Source organism: Phoca vitulina, unplaced genomic scaffold, assembly GCF_004348235.1.
Source record: "Phoca vitulina isolate PV1807 unplaced genomic scaffold, GSC_HSeal_1.0 scaffold54, whole genome shotgun sequence".
NCBI lineage: Eukaryota > Metazoa > Chordata > Mammalia > Carnivora > Phocidae > Phoca > Phoca vitulina.
Window position 1 is genome coordinate 3,785,598 of NW_022589757.1, and position 21,456 is coordinate 3,807,053.

General features: G+C 39.2%; 1 protein-coding gene across 8 annotated transcripts in view; it reads right to left on the reverse strand.

The window, feature by feature from the left end:
• SDCCAG8 (SHH signaling and ciliogenesis regulator SDCCAG8) overlaps positions 1-21,456 on the reverse strand; it is a 237,865-nt gene that overhangs the window by 152,314 nt on the left and 64,095 nt on the right. For all 8 annotated transcript variants that reach the window (XM_032389373.1, XM_032389375.1, XM_032389374.1 and 5 more), the window contains 3 exons: positions 13,540-13,692; positions 5,479-5,613; positions 2,499-2,615 (listed from right to left, as the gene is read on the reverse strand). In XM_032389373.1, the coding sequence (XP_032245264.1) occupies positions 2,499-2,615; positions 5,479-5,613; positions 13,540-13,692 (405 nt within the window). The remainder of the gene's footprint in view (positions 1-2,498; positions 2,616-5,478; positions 5,614-13,539; positions 13,693-21,456) is intronic.

Genomic DNA, 21,456 nt, shown 5'->3' on the forward strand with positions numbered 1-21,456 from the left:
GGACTCTGTGTGTGTGTGTGTGTGTGTACCTGTTGCCTACAAAAAAATTTCAAATAAAAACTAGGGCACAGATTTTTCATTCTCCTCCATACCAAATGTCTTTTTTTTCTCCTTAGGCTGGCAGGAGCGCTCTACGCTGAAGAGATACAAAGGAGTTGATGGGAAGGATAATCCGCCCATGGGCTCCTGACACAATATAAAAAAGAAAAGGAGAAAGTGGGAGGAAGAGATCGCTATTGTTCCTCCCCTAACCCTTCCTTCTAATTATGCCAGAGTCAAGGCTCGGGTCACAAAGAAAATGATTTTGGTGGTCAACCATTTGCCCTGTTTTATATACATCAACAAAGCTCTTGTTCGGACCACATTCCAATCTCACAGTTTCCCACCTACTTTAAAAATGTATCAAGAGGCCAGATTAACAAAAATATGAACAAAATGACTATATTACAAGGAATGCTTTGTCTGTAAACCGGGAGATGGCCATCTTGTTATGCTGAATTGCATGATGTGGGACACTTTAAAAGTTACATACACTTTCTGTCATTATAAGTATTTCCGATAAATGCTCAACATGCCCAGCTTTTAAAAGTTGAATGTAAATTTCTCTCTTGAGTGCAGATGGTGGTCAAGCAAAGTAGCTCTTTGGTCTTCCAGACAGAAGGTCAGGTCATGGCTGAAAGACCCAAGAACAATTGCTGCTTTGCTCCTCCAGAGACACCACCACTTTCCTTTCTGAAACTGTCTGCTCAATACAAAATAGTTACAAAGAGCACCTATAAGATTTCCTCACATTCTGTCCAAGAGAAAATGATAACAAGCACATCCCATCACAAACACCTTGTAACCACTCCAAGGTTTTATTCCTAACCCTCCGACCTCCTAAGAAGGCACATCTTTATCTAAAAACAACACTAGAAATCATTATGAAAATGGCTAATGTTTGACTAGTAAGCAGGAAATGTTTACAAATGAAACTGGCTCCTTTTAAAATCCTGCCACTTTGGCCTCCACATCATTGCTGGTTAATTGCAATGAGCTAGAGCTCTGAAAAGACAAATATTACAAATACTTCTACACGTTATTCATTTACAAGTGATATGGTAATCTTATGATTCCGACAGTGTTTTGTCTCCCTAGAACATTATCCTGTAATTTTAAATAACTCAGACACTCTTCTTATTTTTTTTCTAATTAGTCCAAGTTGTTATGTTGGGCAGATGCTATAGAATAATACAAAAGTATTTAACAATGCTAGCGAGCATACAAAGATGATACCCTTAAAAAAAAAAAGTCATTATATATCAGGAAAGGAAAGGAAAGTTCTGTTTGGCTTGGTAATGCTAGACCTTGGGTTGCTGATGGAAGATTTTCAATTCCACTATCAGGCACGCCCCCAACTGGATGCAGTAAAATAGTTTCATTATCTGTACACGTTAATAATGAAAATTCTGAAAATTAAAACTCATAACACTCTGAATATAGTGGTACAAAAGCAGAATCTGATTCTGGTTGTTCAGATGTTAATTTAGTGCCAGGGATTTCAGCCATGACTTGGAAAACTTTTTCAAGTACTAAATTTCATTATCGCTTTCACTTTTAATACTCCCCTATCATCTATTTACATCATCTGCATAGAAAGTTGACTGGGTTGAAAAGGAAAAGATGCTGGAAAGTATGATAAAAAGCTATGAACTAGAAATATATTTGAAAAAAATTAATTTTATCTACTTTTAAATTGTGGCGATTTTTTAAAAATGCTGACACTGAGAACTCATTTTAATTGAATAGATTTATCAACCTACTTTCATTGAATATAAAGAATGAAAGCCTTCGATGTTCTGTACTGTAACACAAATATAGAAAACCCAAAGTGAGTCTATTAGAACTGCCTCTCTCAAAACTTTATCCATGTCATCAATTAAAATTGGAGTATCTACATGATCTCAACAAAGATATAACATAAAACATCTGTTCAACTGAAATGGAAGTAAGCAGCATTTTCCCCTAACATTTCTAATTTCCCTGTATTTAAGGCTTCTTGAGCAAACGTATTCATGGTTATCTTAGTTAAAACTGGTTTTGCTCTGCCAACAATCAATTTGATTGACATATTTACATATCAACTCATCTCATCTTACAAATTTTAAACTTTTTCACTTAAAATTGGATTCAAGTTGGCATCTTTCAAGAACTTTATGTACGTATATTTTAGGTTCAAACTGTGCATTAGAACATTTTTTTTTTTTTTTACTTTTGTAAGTAATAGATACACATATCCAAATGTATATTTATGACCTGTCAGATTGGGATTTTATATGCAGGCGGTTGTATTCTCACCATTTCATGTGAAAGGTGATAATTTTAGGCAACTATAAATGAAATTCTTTTAATAGTCTAAACTGGATTGTTCCATTAGTTAGAAGCAATATAATAGAAATAAATAACTTACATCTTTAATTATGTCTTTAATCGTTGTAGTTACACTTGTCATCTCTTACCTCATCTTTAATTTCAAGATCCCTTTTAGTTTTGGTTCTGTACTCTCTGTGTTCCTTCTCTGCCTCATCCTTCTCCATTTTGGTTTTATTCAACTGATAGCGCATTTCCCCGCACACCTGTTAGATTGTAAAAACTAGATCAATAGCTGCGGGAATCTACCAGGCAACGCCTGCAATTAGGTCTTTTGGTGCCCCCTAGAGGTCATATAAATAAAATACAATAGAACTTTCCTAAGAACGGCATTTTCTGTTAGAATATTCAATGTATTCTGTTAAGATGTAAAGGCAATATCAGGTATTACTGAGTCTAACAATTTCAAATTATGATAAAGAAATGTATAACTAATAAATTTAAGTAATGTGCCCAAATTTTTTTGTGCAAAATAACAGTTTCAATTGCACATCAACCAAAATGCATTATCATCTCTATTTTATGCAGATAAAATCATTAATTAAAATATTAAGCTATGTGAATATTCATTCAAATTGTTGTGATTTAAATAGACATTCTATATAGTAAAGTTTTCCTTTAAAGATTTGATCAGTTAGGCTTTTATTTAAGGAAATTTATAAAGGAATTTTTCTCTCTGCTAAGAGACTATATAGTATTTAGGTGTACAGTAGAACCCAGTATTTACTGTAATCTTTGTAGATAATGTCAATCTTAAGCACAGTGCGATGTATTTAAGTTGATAAACATTGTCTGGTAAAAGGCACAGACTGGAACCATTTATAACTGTAGCATTCAACATAAAAGGAAAATTTAAGTGAAATGATTTTAACATATCATTAAATAATGAGTACACATAGCATCTTAAGAGTGTTGTGTATCATCCTTTATACAATTTTGTTTTTCAATCCAGGGCCTCTACAGACAGGTAAATAAATTTGGAAAATGCAATCAGCAGATAAATCTAAACAAAGAAATTATGAGCTTTTGAGATAACTGAGAACCTGCAGAGAGATTAATTAACGCACAAGTCTGCTAATTCAGTCTCTGATATACAAATACAACTTTCTAAAAATCATGTATCATCTAAAGGTTATAGTTGCTTGAAACTTTTCAATTTTGGTATTTCTCCAAAACTGATGATTAGAACTTCAGAAATTAGTTTTCATCATTATTGAGGTATTAGAATCTCAAAAAACCTGTATCTATTTCCTATGTTCAAATAAAAAATGCTTTGAAAAATAAACAAATCTGTGTCTAAAGGTTATAGTGACAAGACAGAGGAAAGTCAGTAAGTTTCTTCCCAGTGGCCCTCAAAATGCTAGAAAAAGAATAAAATTACAAAAAATTTGATTTGAAATTCAAATGCCTTGAATGTGTCAGAGCTGACCCCTCTCATTAAAAAAAAAACTAGTAATTTACAAAAAGTTATTAATTCTAAAGCTAAATAAAGTTTAAAATTAAGAATGATAGAAAAAAATTAGAGGGGCCCAAATTTGCTTGCTTTCTTATTCTTATTCCAACCTATTTGATTTATATACATGAATGAAATGAAAAAAACCCAAATTGATAATACCAAAAAATTATAATTACCCAGCCATGGTGTTTCAAACCCAATACCAATACAAAATTATTGTTTATTATTATATGTCTAAGCATTGTTTTATTTAGAATTATTTCATCCCTTAATTTTATTTTTAAAGTTCCCTTGCCGTACTACTTTCACTTTAGCATCTGCTAAGTTTATCCATAACCCTTAAGTTTATCTAAAATAAACTGGCAAATTAAACTGAAGTGGAATGATATCTCAGGGTTGGAGCCACCGCAAGGCATGCTGCTGATGCTTCAGTCTTTCTGGACGGTTCTAAAGACAGAGGAGGCATCTGTACACATTCCAACAGAAAGTTCTCTTCCTACAATGGACTGGACACTCTCACCACCAGCTTTCCCCCATAAATCTGGATTAACCACTGCCAGCCCTCTATATCCATTCCCTTACTTCTACCCCTACCCTCCACACAAACACATTGATGATATTGGCAAATATGGTATTTTAAAACTTTAACGTTAGCTAGCTTGAATTTTAGAAAGCAAATGGAGAATTACAGAAATTGAAGGGAAAAATAAGAAAAAAATAGGGGCTTTGTTTCTTCCATATACTAAAGGTAATTTTAATTACTAAATTATAAGTAACAATGGTATTACAAATGTGTCAACATTTAGGGAAATATGTTGATAAGTAAAATGCAGTATGAAAAGGTATGCATTTCAAAGAAAATCATCTGTGTAAATTGTTAAAAAAAATCAATCAATTTAATTTATTACATCATGCATGCCTATATTTAGTTGCTTAGTTTTAAAGCAACTTATTGCTGAAATCCACATGGACTTTAGTGTTTCATAAATACGTATGTTATAGTGACCAGCGAAGACTATAAACAATTTAGTTTTGGTTTACAAGTTTGTAATGCCCATAGCACAGACACTGTGATATTTTATTTTTTTTAAGATTTTATTTATTTATTTGACACTGTGATATTTTAAAGTATAAATTTAGGGACCAATAAAATAAGACACTTAGTATTGGAGCCTTGATTTTAGAGACCAGGTCTGAAAAGAAATGGGAGGTGGAGAATTTTTTATGTTAAGCACACTCTTCATGTGGTAAATAAATCTCTTTTACTATCATTGTGGAGACCAAAGCCATGCTATCTCTGGCAAACATTTCTCCCATCTAATTTAGAAATATAAGTTTTACCAAATATTCAATGATTAAAGTAATGAAACTTGCTTATTGATAAGTCTGTCTCAGCCACTTAACCTTCAGTTCTTCCAGGACATTATTTGTGTCTAATTCATCTTTTGTATTTGCAGCACCCATCAGAGGGCCTGCCAATAATAAGTAAATGCTGGCTTAATGACCATTATGTGGATCTTTACTATCTTAAATAACAAAACTTCTCCATTCCAAACTGCTTTCTGGGCTTTGTACATTAGGAAAAAATTTTAAACTAAAATCTCACATTGTACCTTTGTGACATCCATTTCCTTGGAAGTAAGCTGGTTTTGAACTTCTTCAAGTTGATTAATAGCTGAAATCTTCTCTCTTGTAACCTTTTCAACCTGGGCCTCCAGTTGGGCAATATTTTGAGACAGGGACAACATCTATAAGAGGAAATAAAAGTCCTAAACGATAATGCCATTTGACCAAATAAATATTAAGAACATTGATTACTCAGCCATAAAAAAGAATGAGAATTTGCCACGTGAAACAACACGGATGGACCTAGAGAGTGTAATGCTAAGTGAAAGAAATCAGAGAAAGACAAAATACCATATGATTTCACTCATTTCTGGAATTTAAGAAACAAAGGAAAAAAAAAAGAGACAAAGAAACAAAAAGACACAGACTCTTAAATACAGAGAACAAACAGGTGGTTCCCAGAAGGGAGGTGGGTGGGGGGGATGGGTGAAATAGATGAAGGGGATTCAGAGTACACTTATCTTGATGAGCACTGAGCAATGTATAGAACTGCTGAATCATTCTATTGTACACCTGAGACTAATATAATACTATGTAAAAAAAAAAAATCTTGAATTAATGGGAGTCTCTGCATGGCTACTGGGTTTGCTCTTAAGTCATTTCTCTGTGAATTGGGTATGTCCGTTTTTCCACTTCCTCAACTCACCCATCCCCCATGACTTAAATATGTACTTCCTTCTGATTCATTCTCTGGTCTCTACCCTCATTTTGGGAAACACATACAAGATGATAAAAATCAAAGTTTGGGTTGAAACCTTAAGGTGATAATCATATAAGCTGTGGAAGGGACTGACAGGAATAAATTTCAAAGGTGATGTCAAGAAATCAGAGAAGTGTGGGGAACCTGGATGACTCAGTCAGTTAGGCATCAGACTCTTGATTTTGGCTCAGGTGATGATCTCAGGGTCCTGAGATCGAGCCCCATGTTGGGTTCCCCGCTCAGCAGGGAGTCTGCTTGAGATTCTCTCCTCTCCCTCTCCATCTGCCCCCCCCCCCCGCAATGTGCTCTCTCTCAAATAAATAAATCTTTTAAAAAATGATTAAATCTTTAAAAAAAAAATCAGGGAAGTCTTAAACCCTTCTCCCACATGGAAGGATAAAAGGACAGGATGGGAGAGCTGGAGAGCTCCCATTCTCTAGCTACCCTCATTCCTCCTCTCAGCCATCATCCCCTCTCCTCAGGAAGGTTTCTAGGACCTCTGGCTCCCAGCACAAAATAGGAGCCCCTTCCCACACCCAGGGTTGCTATTCAGCCACTGTGCCCTGGGACAGCCATGCCTGCTGTTGGCAGCGGGCACCCACTGGCACGGATTGCTGCCCCCGCAGTGCTGGTGGCTTACTATCTTGACTCTCTCTCTGGCACGAGCTGCCCCAACCACCTCTATATGTCTCCGTCACACTGCAGCCTGAACGTCTGCACACTTCCAGCCCGGCACTTATCCCACAGTCTCGTTGTCTGTTTGCTCCCGTAGACTACAAGCTCCTCGAGGGCATGTTCCTCAAGAGGCACTGCATGTTTGATGAAAGAACAGATCACTGGGATGAACAGATCACTGTGATGAACGGCTTTTCGGAGGAACCATCCACTCTATGAATGTCAGCTCCTTACTTTTTCTTCCCAGGGCGAGAAATGCTTTCTAGATCTCAGGTTTAACCTTTACAGTTTTTTATTTGCAATTACATTTTACTCTGCCCCAGGAAGTCAAAACTTCCTAGACTCTTAATTTTTTATTTGTATTGGCAGCTTTAAAGTGAAAAAGAAATGCTACCTTCCTAGAGAGGGAAACATAGAGAGATATCTATCAGTGTTTAATCTGTTACACAAGAGCTTGTAACAAAACTGAAAGAGTATTTTAAATTTACTGTTGTACATGGACATGGGTGTGAATTCAGTTTTACAACTAAAATCAATAAGGCAAAGTTTGTGATAAAAATCAAGATTGCCTTTGAATTATGTAACTAGCTCAAGTTGACACATATGAAAATAATGAGCCCTGGTAGCGATTTTCTAATTAAATGGTAGATGTATTAATTAACTTTGCTGGGGATTGTAGAGAATTGTACATTTGACTTATGGTTGTTTACATGTCCTTCTTATCATCAAAAGACTGACTAAAAATTTTAATTTGCACATAAAATTACTTTTACTAATACCAGGCTACAAACTATCCTAATGCATATTGCAATCTGAACCCCAAATTGAAAGTCAAAAGAAATTAAATGCAACCAATAATGAGATTAATTTATATACTTAATTTAAAAAATTCAAGTTCATGAGTATCCATATTATGAAGGTAATTATAGCTTTTCCGGATACAACAGCAGGAAACTTCAATTACCAGCTACTAAAAATCATACTTATGTGAAGCTATATCTTATGGTAAACATATTAACATCGGTGGTTTCTGAAGTAAATATGCAGACAGACATTCACTTGCTAATTGTAAATTCCAACTCAGTTTCTATTATAAGCATGTACTGAATCACACTCCTTCCATCTGATTGCCTCCCTCTGCCACCCATCACTTCTTTCCTCTGCCCACTACCTGTCTGCTCCCTCCTGTCACCCACTTCCTGAGGCCTCCACTCCTGTTGTCACACCTTCTTTTTCCCCACGCCCACCATCTGGAAGTCAGCATTACACTGCAGGAGCTTCTCCATCCACATCTGTTGCGGAGACAGAAGTCACACAGACAGCAGCAACACTGCTGGATGTCCAGGGCGCCGACATCAGCTAAGTCCTCTAAACTTTGACAGGGGCAAGCAAGAGACAAGGACACCCAGTCTGGGAGAGCTTGATGGAAATCTCTCGGCTAAAGCAGTCCCTAGTGGCCTCAACATGGTATAAAGTGGTACTCGCCATAGAACAGGTGCAAGAATGAAGGATTCTAGCCATGGACTATTATCAAGGGAACCTACTGAAAAAAAAAGGTAGACCACATAGGGGGTGCTCACTAAATATGATAAATGACTGATTGAACTAACAAACCCAGGGGCTCAGAGCAGCCAAGGACCATAACCGAAGACAACAAACAAACTCACAGCAAGTACTGTTCATGGGGGGATGATTCAAAATCTGTCTAGGTAGAAGACATCTGCTCTCTTAGAGCTTCCCCCACACACGAAATTTAATGAGAACGAGTCAGGAGAAAGGAAAGAAGAAAAATAATAAAAAGAGAGGAAGAAAGTCTAAAAGTCTCACAAGCTTTCCTGACTGCTCAGAAAGGCCGGGGGGCGGGGGGGGTGCTTGCTTTAATTCCTAACTACAGAGCTCTCACAACGTTAGGAGGAATTGCTCAGTCTCCCTCTTAGACTAACTTCATCTGCCAGGCAGTGTGATACATATTCTCACTTTTCATCCCCCCTTGAAGGACGAATTACACTCAATTAATTTTCAGTTGAAAAAAATGAGATTCAGAAAATTAAGGCATGTGCCTAAGTTCATTGAAGCTAATGAATAAAAAGTAAAGCCGGGCTTTATATTCAAATCTGTCTGCTTTACTCATACAGAGAAATCTATCCCATCAGGCAGCTTCTCTTTCTCTGGAGTAAGAATGATAATAGCCTCGAGCTTCAAAGTTATTAAATGTCCACTCTAGGCCAGGTATATTAGGCCCTTTTGAAACATTCTGATTTAATCCTACCAATTTCTTGAGTAGATCAACTCCATTTCTTACTCCTCTGACATGGGAGAGGTTAAACGAATTATTCAAGGTCACAGAAAGTTGAACCTGGATTCAACTCTAAATCTTTTGACTCCAAAGCCACTTGCTACCATTTCCTGGTGAAAGCACCTGCCCGAGTGCTAGGACCACTCTCAGCTCTTCATTCAGTCACTTTATTTAGGGCAGGACCTTGAGATTCAATGCCAGCCAAGGATTACTGTGGGCAAAACATAGCTGGTCTTTGCTGTGGGTCGCATTCTCTGTCACACACACAACACGCAATTCACAAAGTTACCCCCACTCCACGCCTCACTCTCCTTGGTTATAGCCAGCATTCCTCCCCCCATGCTCTGCATTTCTGAATCCTACCTACACTTTGAAACTCAGTTAAAACGCCACCTTCCTCACAAAATCTTCCATGATCTCTTGCAGACACAGACCGTTCTGATCCTCTGAATAAACATCTTCGTCATACCTTCCCCTTGTACTACATTCATTCATTCATTCATTCATTCAACAAATATAGGTGAAGAACATTTTATGGGAGTGGGATGTGCCAAGCAATGACGATGTTAACCAACCACACATTCAAGGGACTCATAGTAAATTGGGGGACACAAACAATTCAGTAAGAATTTGCAGTTAATTGAGTTACAGGAGCCCACAGGAGAGGCTCTCAATTCATCTCTGGGAGTAGGTGGTAACCAGAAGAACTCTGAAGGATCAGTTAGAGAGGGCATGGGGCAGAGGATTCCTCTAGGCAAGGGGCAAGGCATGTGCAAAATCCTAAAATGAAAACACAGTATGGCAGATTGGCATGTCTGTGTTGGAGTTAGTGCAGTAGGTCAGTATGGTGTCAATACCAGGAAGAAAAGTGGAGGGAGATGAGACTGGAGAGCCAAAGAGAGGAAGAGAAATGTAGAATTTTCATGTGATGCTAAAGGATCCTAAATCTTATCCAAGGAGTTGTAAGGAGACATGAAAGGATTTTAAAGCAAGAGACTGACATATTGACGTATTCATTTGAGAAAGATCATCCTGGCTGTGGCTTAGATGAGAAGGAGGTGAGACCGGAAGCAAGGAGAGGGCTTGGGGCTAGAAATCATCCAGGGGTGAGGTATGGATAGCAGTGGGGTGGAGAGACAGGGCAATGGAAAATTCCTAGGCACCTGAATCTCTAGAATTTGGTGACATAATGATGAGTAGGGTGAGGGAGAGAAAGGACACAAGAATGCCAGCAAGATTTGGGGGTTGGACAACCCCTGGGAGAGGGAAGATGGGAAGTGAAGCTGGTTTGGGAGCTCACTAGAGAGCTGAGGATTTAGGAATCGATTCCATATACATGAAACTGGGAGCCGCAGTAATGCCAAAGACCCCGAAATCTAAAGCTCTCTGCTAAACTCTAGAACTTTCCATCAAGCTATTTCCTGGATGTGTTTCCTTGTCTCAAAGGCACTTTAAACTCAGAGCAAACTGAAAGGCACACATCATCATTCTGTCAAATCAAGAATATAGATCCAAAGGAATCAAGGAAAGAGAATCTTTTAAAGGGAGTAAGAACCAAAAAATATTCCCTAAAAAATAGCACAAGGAGGGCTCCGGTGAACATAATGAGAGGTGAGAGAATGAAGACAACACGTACAGACAAACCGTTCAAGAAATGTGCCCATTACGGGGAAAAGCAAGGAGGGCCATGGAATTACTGAGGTGGCTTCCAACCTTGGCTGCACATTGGAATCACCTGGACAACTTTAAAAATACTGACACCTGAATCCTACCCACAGCCATTCACACATCTCGGTTTGGGATGCAGATTGGGCAGGAAGGTTTCTGGAGCCTCTATGGAGCCAAGATTGAGAACCACTGGATTGGAAGATTGTTTCTTTCAATGGATGACAGAAACTTGTGCAGATTCTCCTCATAAGGAAGAGGATTCAGCGGGGGAGGAGAATGGAAATGACATCCCTGAGGGGCGCCTGGCTGGCTCAGTCGGTTGAGCACCCGACTCTTGCTTTCGGCTCAGGTCATGATCTCAGGGTCTTGGGATCTAGCCCCACGACGGGCTCCACACTCAGCTCAGAGTCTGCTTGTCCCTCTCCCTCCCCCGCAGCCCCACCCCCCTCTCAAATAAATAAATAAAATCTTTAAATTAAAAAAAAAAAAAAGAAAGAAAAGAAATGACCTCCCAGAGGTGGAGGAAGAGAATGGAACCCAGAGCAAGGGGAATGAATTAGCGTGAGGCTTCTCGGGTTCTGACACGGTTGGCATGCTGGTGAAATTTTACTTGAAGTCACAGGTAAGGGGGAAGATAAATAGTTGAAGTTTTCAGTTTTCTTTGTTAGGTAAGTAAGGCTCTCTGCTGATAATGAGGGGAACGATGGTATAGTAGAGAATTTGAGCAGAATAAAAGTGATTTAAAATAGTCCTTGAAAATGGGCCCAAGATACCATCATTGCCACCTGGACTAGGATAATTACCTCCCACCTGATCTCCAGGCATTTATTCTGATTTTCCTTCCAATCTCTTGACAGATGGTACTTCTCAAATATAAATGGCATCATGATGCTGCCCAATTTAAAGTCGTTCGATGGTTTTCCATTAGTTTCTGGATAAAATTTAAAATCTTTCACATGTATTTTAAGGCCATTCATGCTTTGGTCTCTACATACTACTCCAAACTCATCTCCTGCTACTGTCCCCACTTCCTATGCTCCAGTCACCTGGGCCTTCTTTAAATTCCTAAAAAGTATGATGCTCTTTAGCTTCAGTGTCCGGGGGGTGTCGTTTCCCGTTTGAATCTCTTCCCCTCAACTCTTCACCTGACTGCTCCTAGTCAACCCTGTTGAGTCTCGTTTTCAAAATCTCTTTCATAGGACAGTCTTTCATGACCACCTGGACTCACTCAGACGTGCCTGTTACATACTCCCATGGTACCCTATACTGTATTTCCTTGCCTTTATCACAGTGGTAACTACAAACTCACTCAGGGAAGTCTGTGTCCAATGTCTTCCTCCTCCCTCCTCTGGAAGCAGGACTGCACATTCCCAGGCCCTCCAGTTACTTTCTGTTGAATGTGGAATGAACAGGGGAGAGGAATGCACGGCGGGACTGCTGAAGCAGCAGGAGCACCAGGGACACTAGGGTCATGATGCACAGGGGTGTTGTCTGCAAGGCTCAGATCGCCCATCCAGGCCAGAGAAGGTAGACAGTTTGATTGACATAGAGTGAGGTTCTGACAGGCACCATTTTTCTAAAGACTAAGACAAGGGAGTTTACAGTAAATGCCTCAGACACCCATAAGCCTTAAAATCCCCTGGACAGAACTTGTGATTTTTCTCTTTATATATCCTCAGGATTACACATTGCCTTGCACATAGCAGATACTCAGTAGATACGTGCTGAGTGATATAATTATCACACACTGGAATATTATAATAAAGCATTCAGGGTATAAGCTGCGAGTCACTTTAAAAACAAAACAAAACATGTAACAGCTGCTTTGGTTATTTTACGGACCCTATCTTGCTCAGTTTTTACTCTATTGTAGCAACTTTAAAGATTTATTTATTTATTTTAGAGAGAGAGTGAGATAGCGTGTGAACTGGGGGAAAGGGGAGGGAAAGGGAGAGAGAATCCCAAGCAGACTCCACACTGAGCTCGGAGCCCAACTTGGAGCTCCATCTCACGACCCTGAGATCGTGACCTGATGGAAACCAAGAGTCGGACACTTAACTGACCGAGGCACAGGTGCCCCCATTGCAGCAACTTTAAAGCTAGGTTTCAATTCTGTATTCCAGTTTATCACTGTTTTCCAAACACTGCCCATTTCATGTTAGCTGTTCCTTTTGCCTTTCATCTCTTCCTTCCATGTGTTCATCTGGTTATGTTCATTATTCATCATGCAATTTGTCAGAACCTACTTTGTACAGTGTATATAATTATTTTTTCTCGGTTACTTGGTTTCTTACACGTGTTTCGTCTTCTACAGGTCTAATTTGAGAGAGAGGGAATATGGTGGGGGAGTCATCTCTCCTGGATTTAGCCCACGTTGAAATAAAATCTGGATATCTGCAGAGCACCTGCTTTTCTCTAACAAACATGAGAGAAGGAATCAAACAGAACGGTGGGATCAAAGTATAATTTTACAGTTTCCTATCATGGAATCAATTGATTATTTTACTCAGAGAGGTCCAAGAATATAACTTTTCTTGAGAAATACATGGAAAAATGGAAAAGTTTTATGAACTCTAAATTATAAGCAATTGACTACTTACAAGGTTTTTAAATTGAGTGTTCATTCAAGAATGGCAGCCTACAGCATCATCAGTCACATCACCACAAACATTTCTGCCGCAGCGGGTAACAAAGTGAATCCGAAAGTACCTTTGATCCCACGTCTTCCCTTTCTTTTGTTATTTCCTTTCTCATCGTCTCCTTCTCAAGGGCCCTTTTCTCTTGCTGAGATGCGAGTTCTTTTCCAAGTCGCTCTGTCTGTCTCTCCAGTTGATTCTTCAACTGCTCACACTGGATCAAAGCCTGCCAGAGTAAGATGGAGTGAAATGGGGCCTCAGGATTTGTGAAAATGAGACAATTAAGCTTTAATTTTCTTTAAAATCATCACAAGTCACTGTAAAGCCCATTAGAATAATTTTATATTTGTCAAACCACTTATAGAACGAAAATACAATTCAAATGGTACATTTGTTCACACATTTCAATTTTCACAATTAAGACTATATTAACTAAGCAACTAAGAAAACTCAGGTAAATGGAACCCGATGAAGGCCACAGATGAATCCAAATTTTGAAAAACGGCATCAGAGAAATCAAGTGTTCTAATATTTTTCAATTATATAGCATGTCTATTCTAAATGAAATATATAAGTATCCAATTTAACTAACTTTTCATTTGCTTATGGTTAAAAATTAGTGAAATGCTTCAAAATTTAAAATGAAATGTACCTGTTATGATATACAGGCATCTATTTTTAACATTATCAAATAATCAAGTTCCCTTAAATATAACTAAGATAAGATTTAGTTCACTCTCCTTCCAAACATAACAAAAGTAAAAATTATGTAATAATAAAAAGTTTAGATAAAAAAAGACTCAAAACAACATTTACTCCCTAGTTTCACGAAGTGAGAAGTGCCATCTCTCACTGCTGGTAATTTCTAAGTCCATAATTGTTCTTTAGTCTCAATTTCCCACTCTGAATTTCTAGAAGTAAAAACTTTCTAACTTCCTTTTAACTACATCCACAGTATCTTTATGCAAAATACCCAATAATAAACTAATTTCAAAACTCCAATTTTAAAAACCCCAGTAAAGGTAAGGTGCTTGACACAGAAAGTCTGAGTCATTCTATGCTGTCTTAGTCTTCTCCCAGTGGCTCTTATCCAATATCCAACCCTCACCTCAATCAAAACCACTATGTTCCTCTGAATTACCAACCCAAGAAACCCAGGTCTCATATGACCTACAAACTGTGTAAGTATGTATCAAGTTATACATTTGATAGTCACACTTGCTGTTAATGGTGAGGGAAGTGGTCTCAGTAAGCATTCCAAGTTCTATGCATAGCTTTGCTTCCCTCTGGTGAAAGCTATAATAAATACAGACAAATAATCTAGGGTATGTGAATTTGCTTATCTTCATCTGGAAACCATTAAGCCCTAATTTCTTTCAAATTCTTCTGGAAAGTTTCTGCACTCCTAGGCATAAAATATGAGGGTAAAACTCAACTGTCTCAGATTAACTGACAAGCACATCCAGTGACTGAAAAATGATTCTCCTAGGGACTTGGTACCAAGTCCAATTCTAGTTGAGAATGTCTGTAAAATAAAATCTATTAGATTTTAAAAGAAGTGAAAAAGCATAGTTTTTCTATAATTTAAGCCCTCGGAGCGTGAAACATTATGAATTTGAGATTTTTGTGCTTCATAACACAGTTGCTGTTGTGAAAAATATTTTAAACATTTTATTTTATTATTATTATATATTTTTTGAGAGAGAGAGCATGAGTAGGGGGGTGGGGAGGGGCAGAAGGAGAGAGAGAATCTTTTTTTTTTTTTTAAGACATTATTAATTTACATGACAGAGAAAGAGAGAGAGCACAAGTAGAGTGGCAGGCAGAGGGAGAGGGAGAAGCAGGCTCTCTGCCGAGCAGGGAGCCTGATGTGGGGCTCGATCCCAGGACCCTGGGATCATGACCTGAGCCCAAGGCAGATGCTTAACCGACGGAGCCACCCAGGCACCCCATGAAAAATATTTTATATGAGCCTAATAAAAATCTTCATAACTTTCAAAGATCTAATACCCGTGGCATGAAAGAATAAAATGATTATTGACTATAAACCAATATTTCCAATCAGTACCTTTTTCATTGAACAAAAACTCAGGAGTCAACATTATTAAGCACAGAACAGTGGAAGGGACTGCTGAAGATCAAAGAGCAGGCTGACATGAAGAACAACCAAAGAATCAATTCCAAGAATTCAGTCAGTTCGGAAACAAGGAACAGTAAATGATCCTGACAGGGAAAGAGGCCTACTGCCAGCATAAGATGATATAAACAAAAAGTACAAAGTACAAGGCAAGAACTTGTAAATCACTTAAAACCATTGCTGAAGCCTTCTCCCTATTAGGACTGGCCATCACGGAGAGGTAATGATGAGGAAGTATGAGTAAAAGTAAGGACTTTTATTTGTCTTGATTTTAATATATATGCCTGATCCCAATGAAGAAAATTATGAAGGATCAGTAACACTTGGATTTAGAGAAGCGATTTAATCTTTCTAAAGATAGCTTTCTTACTGTGGACCTCACGCACTAGAAGACCAAGGGGAAATAAACAAATACTTATACACTCTTTCCATTAAAGCTTTACCTTAAAAAAAAAAAAAAAAAGAATTTATTTATTTATTTGAGAGAGAGAGAGAGAGAGAGCACAAGCAGGGGGAGTGGCAGAGGGAGAGAGAGAAGCAGAGTCCCTGCTGAGCAGGGAGCCCAAGGAGGACTGGGGGCTTGATCCCAGGACCCTGGGATCACAACATGAGCAGAAGGCAGATGCTTAAGCCCTGAGCCACCCAGGCGCCCCAAAGCTTTACCTTTTCATTCCAGGGCTCCCTCTCCCAGTTTCCAGAATCCCAGTTGATCCAGTACTACCTGATTCTGCTCATCTAACCATTCCATAAAGGCATAATTGAATTCTCACAAGCGAGGTCAGTGAATGGTCAGTTACAGCTAATAGATCTTCAGAGAGGCCCAAGTTGATCTGGGGCCTGCATCTGCCATTTCTCCCAGTGGTTCCCAAGGGGGTAGCTTCTTTCTTTCCCTGAGCACAGCCCCTTTTTGGTGGAAGTGGTTGTTGCTCTTGAGAAGTTGAGGGAATTAGACTATTCCCCCACCCAGTTGACTCTATCCTCAAGGGACCTTTTCTCTTCTGGGAAATTTCTTTAATTGTGGTTATTCTATGCTGGCCACATTAATACATTATTCAAAACATAATTTATTGGACTTGATATTCCCAGCCCTAGTTTTATTAAACCAACAAGTATGGATTACTGTCTTAATGGGGCCAAAACATTTTCTGAAACAAATTTATATCTAGTCAACTCAATTTTTTAAAATAGGAAACCTATTTTAGGACATATGAAAGTCCTTCCCAAGTGCTAGGGCTAGGTTTCTAGAAATCCTTGTGATCAAAGAATTCACAATTCAAGAATTAAAGATCTTATGAGAAATAACAAAATTCACACTTAAAAAATTAAATTTAAAATCCACATAAAAACTTATGAAAATGTTTTCATTTTTATGAACTATAGCCCACAAAACTAAAATGCTGTCAATATGTTTTAAGCAGGTAACTTATAAATAATGACAACCATTGGTTTTTAATTTATAAACTCTTGCTTGCTAGAAACCTATCAGTCAGTCTGTTCCTATTTCCCATTTTCAAGATGTTTATAATTTGTTTGTTTTGTGGCAGATAATGTACATATCAGGAAGCGATGGGGCACCTGGGTGGCTCAGTTGGTTAAGCATCTTGCTCTTGATTTTGGCTCAGGTCATGATCTCAGTGTCGTGAGTTCGAACCCCATGAAAGGCTCCCCATTGAATGTGAAGCTTGCCTAAGATTCTCTGCTTCTCCTTCTGCTCCTTCCTGCCCCACACCGTACTTGCTCAATCTCTCTCTCTCTCAAAAAAGAAAAAATAAAAAGCATTATATTCTCTGCCTGTGCTTGCAGTCAAAGGACCAAATGTCTTGATCTTTTTACTTTAGGTTTCTAATTTTCACCTTTCTGATTCTTCTATAGTCTAAGAAAAAGAATAATTTAGAAAGGAAAATAAAAGTTTTGGGGACATTTATTCAACCTCCTGGGTTTTTGCTTTTTGTTTTTTAAATCTTCCCTTGGAGGGTTATCTCATTATAGATACAGTCATGATAACTTCATGCTAAAGCCAATAATGTCCCTTAAGATAGAAGCAAGCAGGTCTGAGGCCTGGTTAAGCATTTCATGTTGTAGCTTTACCAAGGCATCACTGCAAAACCTCTGCTTTTCCACCCTCATTTATTCTGAGGATATTTTTTTCCTCTTTTAAAATGATCCCTGGTTGTAATGGCTTACAATTTTCAGAGTAAATCAAAACCATTTATTGATCACTCACCATGTGCCAGATACTTTGCTAAGTGGCTTACATGGATTAATTTATTTAACACTCTTGCTAAATTTTAATAGTTCTTATCACTCAGCTGAGTGAAGAAACTGAGCAGCTCTGAGACATTAAGTAACTTGCCCAGGATCACAGACCTAAAAAGTGGCAGAGTAGAGATCTGAGCCAGGGTGGTTCCACAGCTGAATGGCATTATAGCTTTCTCGTGTTATAGATTTATTACCTTATAAAATCCTCGGGTGTTTTCACTGCCATCGTCAATGTAAGTATAGAATATAAAATAATTCCTCGTGTGCATTTACTTAGCATGAAATGTGCGAATGTGAACACTAGATGGCAACAAATGTCAAGGAACTATAAGAACAAAGTACCCATTTCATGAGCTCAAAGATCAAGTAGTTGGTTTAAAAATTAAAATACGGATGCCATTTTACTTTTTTACTCTCAGAAAGCAAAATTCCTATTATGTTTTAACATACTGGAGATAAACGCTAGTAGATGTGCACTGTATTTTGTAAACTGCACAGAAATCAGTTCTTGCGTTATTACTAATTCAAGGAAAAATGCTTTAGATTCGCAATATGCAATAGCTTCTTTTGTTCTTAACTGTTAAATTTTTAAAAGCACTAATTACACTAATTACCTGCCTTTTAAGGTCTTTTGGTGGTGGGGCACCTGGGTGGCACAGTTAAGCGTCTGCCTTCAGCTCAGGTCATGATCCCAGGGTCCTGGGATAGAGCCCTGCATCAGGCTCCCTTCTCAGTGGTCTGCTTCTCCCTCTCTCTCTTCTCCTTCTTGTGCTCTCTCTCTCTAACCGCCCCCCCTTCAAATAAATAATTTTTAAAAAAATCTTTAAAAAAAATAAGGTATTTTGGTGGTGAGAGCTATGTAAACAGCTACCAAAATGATACCAGCTCAGTCAGAATATGGAGGAGGAAGAGATTAATTCAAGCAAGAAAGGGCTGGGGCAAACTTTGGGGAAGACTGCTGCCTGGGTTGAGCCCCAAGGTTGAATAGATAGATCAATACATTGCTGTAAAGTATAGTGTCAGCAAATTCATGGTCACATTTAGGAAGGTCACATTCCTGACCTTGTAAGTCATATTCAGGAAACAGCACAGGTCGTAGGAAAGAGTATAGTGACAAATAAGGCTAGAAAAGTTAGGGTGGGGCCGTATTGTGAAAGATCTGGAAGGTCATGCTTTCATTTTACTGCAAGAGGGGAGCTACTCCGAACAGGGAGAGTTACAACTGAGGGGGACTTTGGCAGCAATGGGCAAGATATGCTGGAACTGGAAGAGGCCTGAGCAAGACCAACAGAAGTCTATTGTGATCATCTATGTAGGCCTAACCAGGATGGAAGGGGTGGGCAGAGTTTAAGAAGGGACCCCAAAGCCCCAAAGACAGAGGGATAGCTTGGCAACTGATTGGATGTTGAGAGTGTGGGATGGGGAGGGGCCAAAATATTTTAAAGGCTGCCAGCCAGGGTTGCTGCTAAGATGAAGATGCCATCATCTGAGAAAGAGAACACAGACAATGGGAGAAGGAGAAGGAGTAGTGGGGAGGAAAATGGAGAGGAGCAGTAACTTGGTAGATTTTCAGATACTAACAGAATGTCATACATAATCAGAGGTCTAGTAGCAGCAAGAAATGTAGGTCTGGTGCTCAAGAATGCTGTTAGAGCTAAAGGCACAAGGCGGGGGTGTTCAAATGCAGGGAATGTTCTGGACATGACAGGAGAGACAAATTCCTGGAAATGAGGACAATGCAGGTGGAAGGCTATGAACTACTAATTATGTCTAAGGCTTGTGGAAAACAAGTGAAAAGAGATGGAGAAGAGTAGATAAGAGCAATACAAAAAGAACCCATGGGAGTAAATGTCAGATAAATCAAGGGGGAAAGATGACATGTTATGAAAGGACAGCCAATGGCTTCCAAGACAGCAGAGTCGGGAGTCGAATGAAGACGGAGATGACATCACTGGGCTTAGTAATCAGGAAGTGACTGGTGACCATTAATTAAGTGAGCAATTCAGCAGCATGAAGTCAGACTGCAATTTATTGCAAGCCTGACTGCAGTGTGCTCAGAAGTGAACGGAAGGCTGCAACAGTGGACACTCATTTTGAAAGGTCTGCCGGTGAAATGGTGGCAAGAAGTTAGTGGATGAAGTGGAAGCTGATCACGTGAAGGCTGCCTGTTGTTTGTTTAAACAAGAATAACAGCTGCAGATGGATGAAGAGGGAAACAGAGGGGAGGGAGGGACCAAAGATACAAGAAGATGTGATGACAAATGGCTAGGAGACTTCAGTAACTTAGAGAAGATTTCATCTTGGGAAGTAAGAGGGCCAGATAAGCAAGGAAAAATGAGTAGAGGACACGTCTGGGAGATGAGAAGATGTTGAAGAGGCTCTTGTCAGTTGGCTGTGACGTCAGTAACTCAGGTCAGCTACCGAGTGAGGAGTTAACAGCAGAGCTGGGGACGTACAGAAAGTGGAATTCCTTCCTATGGTACAGAAGGTGGCCACCTGCAAGGAAAAGAACTGCTAAATAGTACTTCTAACCACTGAGGATGACCAGTATCGGTCTCCCGTGGAATTCATTCTGTGGCTTTCTTCAGCATCACTTGAAAGGCTGAAAGTAGCAATAGGAAAAAAAAATGTGTGATTGAGCCTCTGCTGGGCACTGGCCATGGGGGTAAACTGGAAAGATAAGAATAAAAGAATTCTAGAGTGTTACTGAAAACAGATTACAATTCCCTTAGTTAGAGGATATTTTCTGAGAACCTATTACATGCCAAGCACTATGCAAGATGCTAAAGATTTACTAGTAATCAAGATGGGTAAGTTCCTTCCTATCAGAGATTTTAAAGTCTAATGAAAGGGACACCTAGGTAGTTCAGTCAGTTAAGCATCTAAGTCTTGATTTTGACTCAGGTCATGATCTCAGGGTCATGAGATCGAGTCCCATGTTGGGCTCCCCGCTGAGTGTGGAGCCTGCTTGGGGTTCTCTCTCTCTCCCTCTGCCCCTCCCTCTCCCCCCCCGCACACATGTGCATGCACACTCTAAATAAATAAATAAATGAATAATTAAATAAATAAAAGTTTAATGAAAGATAAAGACAAATAAGGAAGACTAATACACTGATGAATGCTGTACATAATGGGGAGTAGTTCTTACCTGGGGGCAATTCAGCATGCACACACACACATGCACACGTACACACATGCATGCGCACACACACGCACACACATGCACACGTACACACATGCATGCACACACACACACGTGCACATGTGCCCCCCACATGTACACACATGCACGCACACACATGCACACACACGCACATGTGCCCCCCACACATGTACACACATGCACGCACATGCACATGTACACACACATGCACACACACATGCACACACACGCACATGTGCCCCCCCCATGTACACACATGCACGCACATGCACATGTACACACATGCACACACACCCGTGGGCACCCCTGACGATATATGGAGACATCTCTGGCTGCCAGAACTTGGGGAAGAGGAGGTATGCTACCGGCATCTAGTGAATAGAGACCAGGGATGCTGGTAAAAATCCTAGATGCGCAGGCCGTACAAGGTC